Source organism: Notechis scutatus, chromosome 5 (genome assembly GCF_049901735.1).
Source record: "Notechis scutatus isolate UNSWTSFEM ecotype Mainland chromosome 5, rNotScu1.2, whole genome shotgun sequence".
NCBI classification, from domain to species: Eukaryota; Metazoa; Chordata; class Lepidosauria; order Squamata; family Elapidae; genus Notechis; species Notechis scutatus.
The window spans coordinates 17,506,964-17,520,185 of record NC_142013.1 but is presented as its reverse complement, the minus strand read 5'-3'; the positions used below and the strand labels follow the sequence as shown (position 1 = coordinate 17,520,185).

General features: G+C 38.8%; 1 protein-coding gene across 5 annotated transcripts in view; it reads right to left on the bottom strand.

Moving 5' to 3' along the window:
- Positions 1-221: 221 nt before the first annotated feature.
- The window catches only part of GRIA4 (glutamate ionotropic receptor AMPA type subunit 4), a 273,775-nt gene continuing 260,774 nt past the window's right edge, over positions 222-13,222 (bottom strand). For 2 of the 5 annotated variants that reach the window (XM_087966209.1, XM_026675626.2), the window contains exons 15-17: positions 11,503-11,637; positions 1,369-1,509; positions 222-420 (exon numbers count right to left, since the gene is read on the bottom strand). In XM_087966209.1, the coding sequence (XP_087822335.1) occupies positions 343-420; positions 1,369-1,509; positions 11,503-11,637 (354 nt within the window). In that variant the 3' untranslated portion in view covers positions 222-342. Of the gene's footprint in view, positions 421-1,352; positions 1,510-11,389; positions 11,638-13,222 lie in introns of those variants that run through there. The other 3 variants (XM_087966208.1, XM_026675625.2, XR_015749727.1) reach the window with 2 other exon arrangements.

Here is a 13,222-nt window from a genome sequence, read left to right as displayed (position 1 = left end):
CTTGAGCAGTCTACATGTATACATGCCTTAAAGCTCACATTTGGTATCAGTATGTTTACTTGTGTTGGACTGAATCAATGGCAAAGTTCAAAGCAGTTGTTGTTTTTCCATCCTTAAAAAAATACTCGTACTTTATGTCATTAATACACAACTTGGTGTGAATATAACTTGTCTTAACTCTGTGAAATGCGTTCCTCGTATCAGAAAAATCACTCCAGGTATTAAAAGAACAGTTGTTATTTTATTCCTTTTTGGTGGGTACAAAAACCACAGTTTTATTTTTTTTTACACAGAACAAGATTATAAATAATATTGGTAACATGACCCGTAGTCTCTTTGATTCTACACGGCAGACTGATGGTGTTCTCTAAACGTATTTGTTGGTTTCCTGTAGTTAGACAGATGCAAATCCGTCGAACACTGAATGATGGAACAGAATGACGGTAACAGCAAATGAGAGGAGGGCCAACAATGTAAAAAAAAGTCTTTGAAATTTATTACAGTGATGCCATTTTATATCAGTTATTGCAATGAATTGTTCCCTAAGATGGTTAGAAAAAAGAATTGTGTTCTCCACTACTGAATTTACATCCATTAAAAAGCAAGCATGTTTCAATATTCCTCTTTTGTTCCCAAAGGAAAAAGAACGTATTTTTAATCTTTTTTTTTTCACAGGATTTACATAGTTTTTTTTTTCCTTCTCACAGTTTAGTAAAACTTTGTTTCCACAGCTGGATATTCTTCCCATTGTATAATGTTGTTCATCTGGAGACACAGGTTACATGTTCATTGATTTCTACAGCCACTGGCTCCCCATTTTTCTGACAGAAAGACTCGCACAGCCTTTCCTCAAGTCTGCTCCTCATAGTTTTAATGCGCTAAATTGGCAAGTCCTTGTGAGAGAAATCTCTTGCTGTTCGTATGTCTTTCCCAACCCCTCCCCCCCACAAAACTAAATTATGAATTTTATATATATATCTATCTATATAGGTGTATGTATGTATGTATGTGTATGTATATATATGCATATAAATTTATTATACACATATACATATATATGCACATATATGCACATAGATATATATGCATATATATCACATATTTATACAGACAGACAGACATACATATACACAAACTTTTTTCCTGATATAAAATCTGAGTTTGGGTTTCCGAACTGAGACCATGCACGCATTGGCTGCTGACGACACGTTTTGATGCCCTTCCCATACTCAGCCTGTTTCTAAGTTCATCAAGGACATTTCCCGTGTCATGTTACAGTCCGTGCTGTATTCCCGTCAGTCACTGACACGGGTTAATTAAGGCACTCGATTATTTTTTTGGTTTTTATGGTAGATCTGATTCAATTACCGCCAATCCTGAACTTTGTCTAATTGCAGTTCCAGCGTGTACGGCTTTTGGGCAATCCGGCGTGAGAACGCGTCCGTTTTCTCCCATGCTTCCTGTGATTGATAATCTGGCTTTGTTTCGTATGGCTTCAGAAAAGGTCAGCTGGGAAGCAAGAAAAAGAAGAAGGAAAGAGGGAAGAAAAGGAAGTGTTACAATGAATCTATTCCTCAGGAAGATACTACACAGCAAACACCAAAAATGTCTGTAGGTAGACATCTGCATTATTGTGCTACGTGGTGATAATAATAATAAAAATAATAATGCAATTTGTCTTTTTTAAAACAACAAAAATAATAATAATAAAGCTCTCAAATATCAACTTGGGAATTTGATTTATACTAAAATTTAACAAAAGACTCTGTAATAAATGCAAAATGTGTCTCTGTTGCCCAGTTTCCTAAGCAATCGGTCCTTATACTTTTGTTTTCTATCTTTCTAAAAATGTAAAATCGGTCATATGAGCTAGACGCTTGCTTACAAATGAGCTAGTGAATGTGAGTACAGTATCAAACTGATACTGTCTACAGAGGCACAGGGTTTTTTTTAAAAAAAATATTCACATTTTCTATATTTTTCAGTGGCAAAGTTTCAGTCAAAGCTCTTTTCAGCTCCATCTGTTTAAGAGAAGAATTAAATATAGCCCTATCTCTCTCAATGAAGCCATTGGGAGTTAATCTTTCATTTGCTCTCTTATTCTACTTTTCGTTCAGTTAAGACACACAAAAGTACAGAAAATGGAACTTTCTAAAAATAGGAGCTACTATAAATTATGAATGGATATTCTACAATAATACATCTATTAAATCTTTTGAGTTTAGAGTTACTCATCAACAACTTGTCCCACGAATTCCCAAAAATCTGTTTTAAATCTAAGCCTGATTTCAATCCATTGCAGATAACTAATTTAAAGCCCATCTCCAATAATGTTGCTTTTCCCTAACTTTGGCATCCTAGGATTCTGTTTAATTGGGTGTAAGGTTCATCAAATTCAATAGTGGTTATTTCTAATCAAATGCAGAAGGTTTTTTTTTGTAAGATTGGAGTGATCCTTGCTTTTATTTGGTCAAAACTTCTATTATGTTTGATGATCCTTTCTACTAAGAAAGTAGTTAGTATCGGTATATTTTAAAAGTTGTGGCTGCAACTGAAGTGTAAAGGAATATTAACAATAGACTTGAACCAAGCATGCTATTAAAACACACTGACTTGGTAATCTTGGTCAAGGATGCTTATTACATGAAAAAGAGCAAGTGCATAGCATACAGCAGGGAAAAATATTTATGTATACCCACACACACAAAAGAGGGTCATTTATGGTAGAGTCAGGCAGTCTACCCCTACCTGTTTTAAACCAATTTACAGTATTGTTCAGTTCTTCAAAACTAGAATGTTTAAGGTTGTTCAATGGCAATATAGACAATTAAATCATGTCTATATTATCCACATATGAACCAACTTTCTTTTTTCTTTTCTTTTAACGACCCTGTACTCTCTTGCATTGATGTGGAGTTGGGATGACTGAATGAAGCTGAGCATTTACTGACCGGATGCCCTTCCTGACACCTATGTGGAGTTTGCTGCAGATAATTTATTCATTGCGCCCAGGGAGAGAAATATCTGCTACTACCCAAGATTGAACTCACAGCCTCCTGATGGTGAGGTGAGAGTTCCAGTGCTAGCCACCATGCCGCTCTAATTGACCTAATAATTCTGTGGGATATCTGGCCAAATTTTAAATTGTTATTTAAACTTGAATATCATCCCTTAATTGTACAAGTTGGTCCTCATGTCTTAATTGCCTCTGGCATTCCTATATCATTTATGTGATTAGAAAAATATTATGACATTCTTAAATCTATACAATAGTTAATTTTTTTTTACAGAAAGTTGTATTCAGCAGATTAAGGTAGGATAAATTAGTTCTGTATGACCTCAGGTAAGAATAATTCAACAGTTATTGAACAACAAATATTTGCAGTAGGATGAGTGGCATAATAAATAAATAATAATAAATAAAGGAATAAATAATTATTAACTTTTTACTTCTTTGTTTTTGATTTGGTTATTTTCTGGCCTGTTTCATTTTGCTTTGTTTACTATCATTTATTATTGAACTTATTGCTTACGTTTTTCTCTCTGCGATATATTTAAAAGCAGTTAGTTGTTGTCTGTTTAAAGCAAACCTTTAAAAATCCCCACATAGCTAATTGCAATGTAGCAAGTGGGACCAAGTGATCAAGTTGCTGTGTGCTATGATTTTAGTGTAAAACCAAGCAAGAACTTAAAAATTGCTTTGTTGGTTGCTCTTAATTAATTGAACTCCAGCCTTACTATTTTGAAATCAATCAAATTTGAAAGAGCTACCATGTATTACCTATTTTGTTTATCATTACATTTTTTTTTACTACTGAGAGGGTCTTGTGAGCATCTTCAACTCATGGGCCAAAAATAATTTAGCTGCCTTTAGTTACTCCGCGGTTTGACTTCAATGAATTCTATATGCTGCCACTTCTAGAACTATAATTGAACGAGGTTCTGTGGGAATTGAGTCTAAAACTCTCCTCAATGTTGGAATCCCAATTAAGGCATCTTTTTCAAAAAATGTCTAAAGAAGCTTGCATGAATAAAACCAGTGATGCTAAGTTCACCAATTTTCTTGACTACTGTCAAATTACTCTTGCTCTATAGCAGTGATCCCCGACCTTTTTTACGCCGCGGCCCGGTACCGGCATCAGCTGGGCGCCGCGGCCCGGTACCGGCATCAGCTGGGCACCGCCATCTTTTTTTGATGAAAACGTGCTTCCGGTGAGCTTTCTACCCAGAAAAGCTCACGGAGCGCTGCGCCGCCATCTTTTTTGATGAAACGTGCTTCCGGTGAGCTTTCTACCGGAAAAGCTCACCGGAAGCACGTTTTCATCAAAAAAAGATGGCGGCGCCCAGCAAGCCAGCAGCCCGGTAGGACTTGTTCCGTGGACCGGTACCGGTCCGCGGACCGGTGGTTGGGGACCCCTGCTCTATAGCTTTTCTTTCCTAACATTCAAATAAAATCTTCATTAAGAGCACTAGATTGTGACTTTCTTCCTATGACATGCTTTCAGGAAAAGTGCCGATACACTCCACTTCCTCTTTTATTTTTAGGGTTAAACATTACTGTTTTTCCTTCTAGTGTTTAGTCCCCAGGCCCCTAATCATCCTTATTTTCATTCTTTGTATGTGTTTTTTCTGAATGATTCCTTCTTGTGGCGCCCAGAACTGAATGTACATTTGATGTAAAGTCTGACTAAGGAATAACAAATGAGAAATTTCCTGCCTGTAACTTAGAAATTATATTTCTATTGATGCAACCTAAACTTATGTTTGTATTTTTTTGTGTCAACTCTTAAGATCTTTTCCATGCATACAGTTACCAAGCCAAGTGCCTCCATTTGATATATTTTTTTCTAACCTCTCAACCTTGATAACTTTTAAGATGTGTGGATTTCAATTCCCAGAATTCCCCAATCAGCATGGAAACTGAGGAGTTCTGGGTATTGAAGTCCACACATGTGAAAGTTGCCAAAGTTGAAGAATGGTGTTCTAAGTGAAGTGAGGCACTTTGCATTTGTCCCTTCTCCGTTTCTTGTTATTTTAATTTTGTTTCTTTTTTGTATCATACTAGCTATTCCATTTACTGCTCTGCATCAGGCACCATAATAACATGGGCCATGCCTGAACCTATTTATGTTGTGAATCCACAGCTACCAATAATACAGGTAATTCTCAACTTATGACCGGTTGCTTAGCAATCATTCAAAGTTCTGATGGACCTAATTGGGGATGTGTGTGCTTACAACCCAGATTCAAAGTTCCTATGGTCAGCTTCCACCCCATGGTCACGTGACCACATTTTGGTCCCCTGAGTAACTAGGCTGCATTCCCAGCTGTTTGCAGTATCCCACAGTCATACAGCCACATTTTACAATGATTTTGCTGAACACTCTTATTTGCAGTTTTCAGCAAAATCTCACCCATAGCATATTAATCGTGGCATTAACCTAATGGCCACAGATTCGCTTAATGACCAGGGTAATTAGCTTAACATCTGCTGTGGAAAAAAAGGCCATAAAAACTGAGTTGGTCACATAACCGACCTATTTATGATCATCATTAGTTAAGACTGTGACTATTACAGTCGTAACTCAAGGACTACCTGTATAGGTTTTGTCTCCATCATTCTTAATTTGAAATCAGAGCGTCAGCTAACTGATAAATTAGGAAAATGGTTTAGCTGAGTCTGCAGCAGTGGTTTAGAATGAAGCTGTACAGTATAGGAATCATAGGGCTACCAGCAAACCAGCAGCCGTATGCTTAGTTACTGTTCTAACTTGACAATGGACAGTTAATGGATAATTAGGACAACTCACTTTTTATCCTAATGCCGTCATTTTTTTCTGACTATTTTCCCCCTCATGACTGGCTGCTACTGACAGCTGGCTAACATCATAGCCTGGAATCATTTCATTTAGAGATTGATGGATACTGCTAGGGTTTTCATGCCTGGTGGCAACACCACGCTTCTAAAAAGGCCCGTAAACTAAAGCTGATTATTTTGTATTTAAAAAAAATCTCTCAATTTCAAAAGGAAACAAAAGCAAAAACAAAGGAGCTTTGATTTCCCACCCCACCCCTCTTCTCTTTCTTTCTAAAGTCAGGAAAATATTGGATACATTTTCATGAATGGGGAATTCTATTCCTTTTCTTGGTTCCAAGATGACTAAAGGTGCTTTTTCTAAAGACGACTAGAATTTCTTGGCTTTTTTTTCTTCTTGAAAATGTTTCACTTCTCTTCCAAGAAGCAAAATGTTTTCAAGAAAAAAAACAACCCAAGAAAGTCCACTTGCTTTTTGGAAAAAGCACCTTTGGGGCAACCATGACCTGGAGGATTGAGAATCTCCATAAACAAAAGATAACTAAAGGGTATGTGGCTTTCTTGCAGACCCAACTGTAGTGTTCCTGGTTTTCCATATTACATTATAATCATATTACTTTATCTATTATTTTTTTTATTTAGACCACTTCTATAACTGCCCATCTTGCTAGTGCAACTCCTGAGTGGCTATTTATTCCCAAAGAAACAACAGGAGGGAATTTCTGCTTTTTTCAGATCAGTGTGGGCAGCTAGAGAGGCTGCAGACTGGGAAAGGAAAACAAGCAACAGTATATCAGTACTATGAACATAGAATTCAATGTCTTCTCCAACATGGCATTCTCCAAAGGCTGCCTGCAAATTCTGGGCATCGTGGTGCAAAACCTCTAGAGCAGGGGTGTCCAACCTTGGCAACTTTAAGACTTGTGGACTTCAACTCCCAGAGCAAAGCTGGCTGAGGAACTCTGGGAGTTGAAGTCCACAAGTCTTAAAGTTGCCAAGGTTGGACACCCCTGCTCTAGAGGATGCCAGTTTGAAGAAGGCATTGGAAGCGACTCTTTAAACCCCAGCCAAAATCTACAATGATTAGCCAATAGAAAGATTTAAAATATTATGGAAACAATGAAGCGCTAGAGGAACAAAATACCCAAATCCTTCATGAGATAATAATTAAGAGAGGAATCACATCTGAATTCAAATGGGGGAGACATCCCATGCTTAGCCTGGCATGCAAATGTTGTGGCTGCTGTGATTGCAGGAAATGCTTGCTTTCTTGAAGAGATAGCATGATGGCGTGATGATCCAATTTAAAACAAGGCATCGTTTCCCCCACTTTGGAATCCAAAATGTCAGGATAGCACAGAGATTGCAAAATGGATGAGAACGTGTGTGGATGGAATTATGAAAATCGGAATAAATGTATGCTTTTTCCATACTACTAGTTATGTGACAATTACAGGACTATGTAAGTCCTACGTATGTGTGGGTATCACTATGTGTGCAACGCCTAACCCAGAGAAGACAAGGAGCAAGTCAAATGTGGTGGGAGAAGGTACGATGATTAGTTGAGGGAAATTAAAGTCATGAGATCAACTTGAAAAAAAGTAAGAGAGATGATTCCAATACATTTCAGTCCCATTTCAGATTTGCTACTGTGTTTCCCTGAAAATATGACCTACCCTGAAAAAAGCCCTAGCCTGATTTTCATGCCTGTGCCTAAAATAAGCCCTACCCAAAAAATAAGCCCTATTTAAGCCACGCCCACCATCTGGTTGTATGAGGTGGAGTGACGCGCAGGCATAAAAATCAAGCTAGGGCAGGGATGGGGGGGGGGGTTGGAGCTGCCCCATGCGCCCTGTACCCGCCTATCTTAGAACCACCGCAGCCAGGCCTCCTGTGCCCCGACACCTGTTGTGCCACTGACTGACTTCTTCTACAGCCACTTGTGGCCATTCGTGGCCAGATGCCATGTGGTGCATTGCACTGGCGCTGTCTCTCAGGGAAGGATGCCACGTGGCTCATCACGCCGGTGCCTCCGCTCGTGGTAGAATGGTGCAAGGACATCTGGCCTCATGACGTTCTGCCACGAGGGACAGCACCGGCACATCGAGCCACATGGCATCTCTCCATGAGCGGCCACAGAAGAAGTCAGGCAGCAGCGCAACAGGTGTCAGGGCATGGGAAGCATGGCTGCAGTGGTTCTAAGTTAAGAGGGTAAGACATCCTTGAAAATAAGACCTGGTGCTTATTTTAGGTCCAAAAAGAAAATAAGGCCGGGTCTTATTTTCAGGGAAACACAGTAGTAATTTGTGAAAAATCTCCATGCCTTCAAGAATAACTTTAACCATAAAATTCGACGTTTAGTCCAGATATATCTTCATGTTATAGATGAGTGACTGGATCTTCCTCATCTCTCCCACACATTATTTCACAAGGAGAAAGGCATAAATAGAATACATGAGAAGCGGGGGAAAGATATAGCCACATGGGGTTGTACCCCATGTATTAACTTGCCAATATCATAACTGAAGCTGATTAAAATTCCAGTGGTTTGGAAAGTTTTAATCGGCATCTAACATTAGTTGCTTTTGATACATCTGCTTGAAGGCTCAGCTCTCTGGAGAAGCTGCTTCTCTTGGAAATAATCCGTGAAAAGTTAGAGAATGCAAATCACGATGCAACTCAATGGGCATAGTTTCCCAAGCCATGTAAAATACTTTCCTATGAAGCTGTATCTGAATAGAAAATATTTTCCTTCTGATTAATATTCAAACTTCCAATTGTTAGAGTAAAATGACACTAAGGTGGGCATGTTCTTATCTGAAGGACTGCACTAAAATACCTGTAGAAATAATGGTGCTAGAGATACTCTAACAGCTGCAGCATGAAACTGAGTTTTTGTACCTGAATGTCCTTTGCAATGCTATTATGGAACAATCCTGAAGCACATCTACTGATTGTGTGATGCCTCATTGCTACCTTACAATCAATCCTAGACTCTTCAGGGTGATTGATTGCGCATTTCTATACAAAGAAGTTGTGCAAGTATTTTTTTTAGCACTAATGAAAGCCTGCAAGTTCTGTCTCCAATCTGCAAAACATTGCTTCTAAAATCAAGAATCTTACTTTATTAAACCATCTAGAATAGCCTGTTGTTTCTATCCACCTCTAGATCCATATGCATCCTTTCTGAACCGCAACAAAACCAAAATGACAAAACACACATCACAATGTCACAATGCAAACTCTGTCTTTCTGTACGTACACATGCAAACACACATATAAAGGCTGGTGCTTGCACGGCCATGTCACAATGATGCATGTTTTGTCACTTGCCCCCTTCCTGCAGATGCCCATGGCTACCATTGTCCAACCTTAAGAGGGCGAATTGGTGCACATACAGTCATGTTCATGTCTACTGAGATGTGAGTTCTATTCATTTCAGGTGAAACAGATAGATAATGTTGTGGTTAGCCGGCAGCAAGTGCGGACAGCTGAGGAGAGTGAGGACTCATTAGGGAGTGGACTGCTGCCTTCAGAGATTGTGGGGGCTGGCAGCAGCGATGAGAAAGTTCTCGAGGAGCCAGTGCCATGTGGGCGTGCGCGCAGGATTGCTTGCAGGAAAGAGCAGCTACAACAGCACAGGCGACTCGGGAGTAAGGCTACAAGGTAATGGCCCCTCCTTCAAGAAGATAAAAGGCAGCTGTGCAGTGAACGTTCTTTGTAGGAAGCAAAGACATTTTGAAACTCAGCCTCGTGGACATTACAGTTGGTATTTGAAGACTCTTTGTGTTGTAAACTATTTCTTATCTGTTGTTTTTTGGCAGCCTTGCAAAAACTTGGCAAAGCTCTTTCTTGTCAGAGCTAATTAGTTGGAAGCAGCCTTTTATCTGTGAAGAAACAGGATTCTTAGCTGAAATATTAAAAGGTTGTGCTGCCTTTGTCTTGTGTTTGCTCTCTTGGAACCAGGTTTGGGTCAGAACAGATAAGTACGCGAAGGATCTGGGCCATAGTTTTATGTTGCAATTCTCACAGGTTTCCCAGAATGAATCGATGACAATGGAGGTGGGTATGGGTGGGGAGGGACAGCAAGTGAGAAGAGATAAATTGATGCTTCTTTGCCATGAGTGAAGTCTGCAGCTTCGCTTGTCGTCTACACCTAACCTGTACTGAGGAGATTTGCAGTGGCATTCAGAACTGCAGGTGATGCTCCTGGTCAACGAAGCACAGCCAACTTGAGCTCTACGGAGCAAAGGCAGGGTATAAATGCAATAGACTTAACTAACAGTCCAATCCTATGCAAATTTACTCAGAAGCAAGTCACCTTAAATAAGAACGTATCAGAATATAAAGCTCTTCTAGTTCAGAGCAATGGTCCATCTAGTCCAGCATCCTATTCCTACTATAGCTAGGCTTGGCCTCTAGAAATGATATTCAGAGGGATCCTGCTTCTCATCAGAAGGTTGTATAGACCATCCTGGGTAATAAACCTATGGGTTGGATTCAAACATCACACCCATCCAGAATAGGGTTCATTTTGGGTCTTAGCATAAGAGAACTCCTCCATGATGACTTAATGTTAGTTGTAAGTGAGGTAATTAAGGTTTGTTCAAACAACCATGGCTAGAAATCCATGGCTTACTTTTATGTGTGATCCTATATTATATGTAATCCTCTTTTAAAGCCATCTGAGATAAAGGCTATCAGCATCAAAAGGGAAGGGGTGTAACTTGCAAAAAAAAAAAATCCTAAATTTAGCCCTTGTATCTCCAAGGAGGTAGAAAACATGCCTGTCTGGGATTTATTGATAGTACTGGGCTAGATGGACTAATTCCAAAGTAAGTATGCATAGGATTTCAACCTAATTATCTACATCAACTCTTGGAATAAGCTTTCTTCACTCTAGCTTCCTCCAGATGATATTACAATTCTAGAATTGCTGGCCAGCAATCTTTAATGGATGAAAATTTGGGGATTTCTTAGGTCAGTATATTTAGGGACTGGCAAATGGGGAAGAACTGATCTATGCTACAGATCCCACAGGGAGCTGCGGAAAAGCAGAAGAAACCAACATTCTCAAGTCAAATCCTTTCATAGACAAAACCAACAGCAATTAGAACAAAAGTTGCAAGCCCACCCCTTTGCCCAAGGAAATATTTCTAGTACCTCTGTTCAACTTTTTTCCTTTCTCTGCAAAGCTCTAAATCCTCACCAAAAAATCCAATCTATCCGAGAGCAGAAAATGTTCCTTGTTTTTATAAAAAGAAAATAAATCAGTGTATCATCTCTATCTATCTATATGTATATACACACACAAAAGATACATATACATATATACATATATAGATGCATTTAACAGATCCTCGCAATGCAGATGTCTATTAGCAACATATAAGTATAGACTAAACATCTGCAGCCAAAATTAACCGAACCAGTATTTCCCCCCCCCCCACCTCCCCAAAAAGAGGAAGCTCTGTTGAAAAGCAAGCAGGTATCAACACTGAACAGACAGGTCACAACATTGCATGACAAAAATGATGCATCACCCACTCACTGTAGTAGGGCCCTAAGTCCTACCCCTAAATTTTAATACTCTCGGTTCCATATACGTTGTAACCTTCTCTATAAGTTGCTAAATTCTGGGTATTCTGCGAGGAAGTTGGATTAAAAGTCTGTGCACTCTTTGCCACCTTCATTCTCTTCGCCTCGGCCCTGGATTTGTAACAGAACTCTATCAAAGCCACCAGCATTGCCAACCCCAGGCCGCCAACCAGAATGTAGAAGACGCCAGCAACGTTGCTGAGACTCAGTGCGCTTGTCTTGTCCTGGGGAAACAGAAGGGAAAGCGTTACAATCCAGGAACAAATAGCTGGAAGCACAAACAAACAGCAGTCTACAAAAACAGGAGGTTGGGGGAGGGGGATTGTCTGAGGAATAGCTTCATTTACATAAATAGGAAATTTTAACAAAGTACGCGCCAAACTGACAAAAGAGACCTTTCAAATTATTGGTACATCCTAAAACACACAGACATGTAAACCCATTTTGAAAAAAAAAATGCAAAAGTTGACCTACGCTGAACCAACCCTTTGCAAATGGACTCCCTTAGCTACTGTATCAGTAATAGTGAAATAGTTTTATGCAATTAAAGGCAGTAGCCCTCAAACATAGCTAGCTTAATGTCTAATTGTGGCTTAGACATGAGCTTATTTTAAAAAAAAAATACTAATGAGCTTATTGATCTATACACTGTTTTTTTTTTTTTTGTTAGATGCCCAAAGTCAGAGTAAACAAAACATCTGAGAAGTTTTCCAAACACTTGTCAAGTATCAGTTTAAATGAATATTACTTACAGTGTGTTTTCTAAACTCAGCAAAATGCATTCTCTATCAAAAGCTATTATTTTGGGCACAAGGAATCTTTTTCTTCAACTGCTACTCTCTAATGTCCTACAGTACTGTTACCGCTCTCATTAAAATCCTACTTAACCAGTTAGTTGCAATCTGATAAAAAGTGAAAGTCAGGAAAGCCACAAAAACATTAGTAACATTCCTTGGATCACTAGGTAGAGAGTGGAAAACTTCAGAATTTGGGGTTTTTGTTTCATGATTGTGCTTTTTTTTTTTTTTAAGTGTAGAATGTTCTTTGTTCGGTGCTTCACAATTTTACCAGTTTTGAGTCTAAACAAGGGTGTATTAGTTTTAGTGTAGTGGTAATGTAGTGTATTTTTAGCCACTGTTATTGTTTTCATATTGTGAAATGATATTGTTAGAATTCATTGTTCATTTTGGTATGGCTGGTATAGATATCAGGTATAGCAAGCTATAGCATTTTCAGTGAGTGATTGTCTACCTTAATTCTTTGTATAACAAGTTGTTTTGGATTTGACACTATAGTGTGCATTGTTAATTAACCAACTTAGTAGATCTCGCTTTAAGCAACAAATAATCTTAAAAAGAGTGAATGGATCGATCTTGATGACCTTTAAAGTCAATTATTATAACAATACAAAGTAAAGGTACATTATTAAATACAGTAAGTCTCATCTGAATTATAGAATGCGAAATTGGATGACAGTGCCTACATTGTAGCATTCATGTTGGATACATAAACTTTAAAATCTTAGATTTTCAAGTGTTACCAAAAAAAAAAAAAAAAAATAAAAATAAGGGCAGGCTTTATTATTATTATTTTTTTTTAAAAAAGTGGGGAATTAATTTCTGAGCTATCAGTTGCTCTAGAGCTGGGGTGTCAAACTCGGCCCGAGGGCTGGTCGCATCAGGCCACGCCCACCCGTGATCTGTGATGGGAAAACCGTCACGATACATCACGTGACGACAACGTGATGCGGCGAGCTTGACACCCGTGTTCTAGAGGAACAGTCGGCTCCATAACAGAGTTAGAATGGAA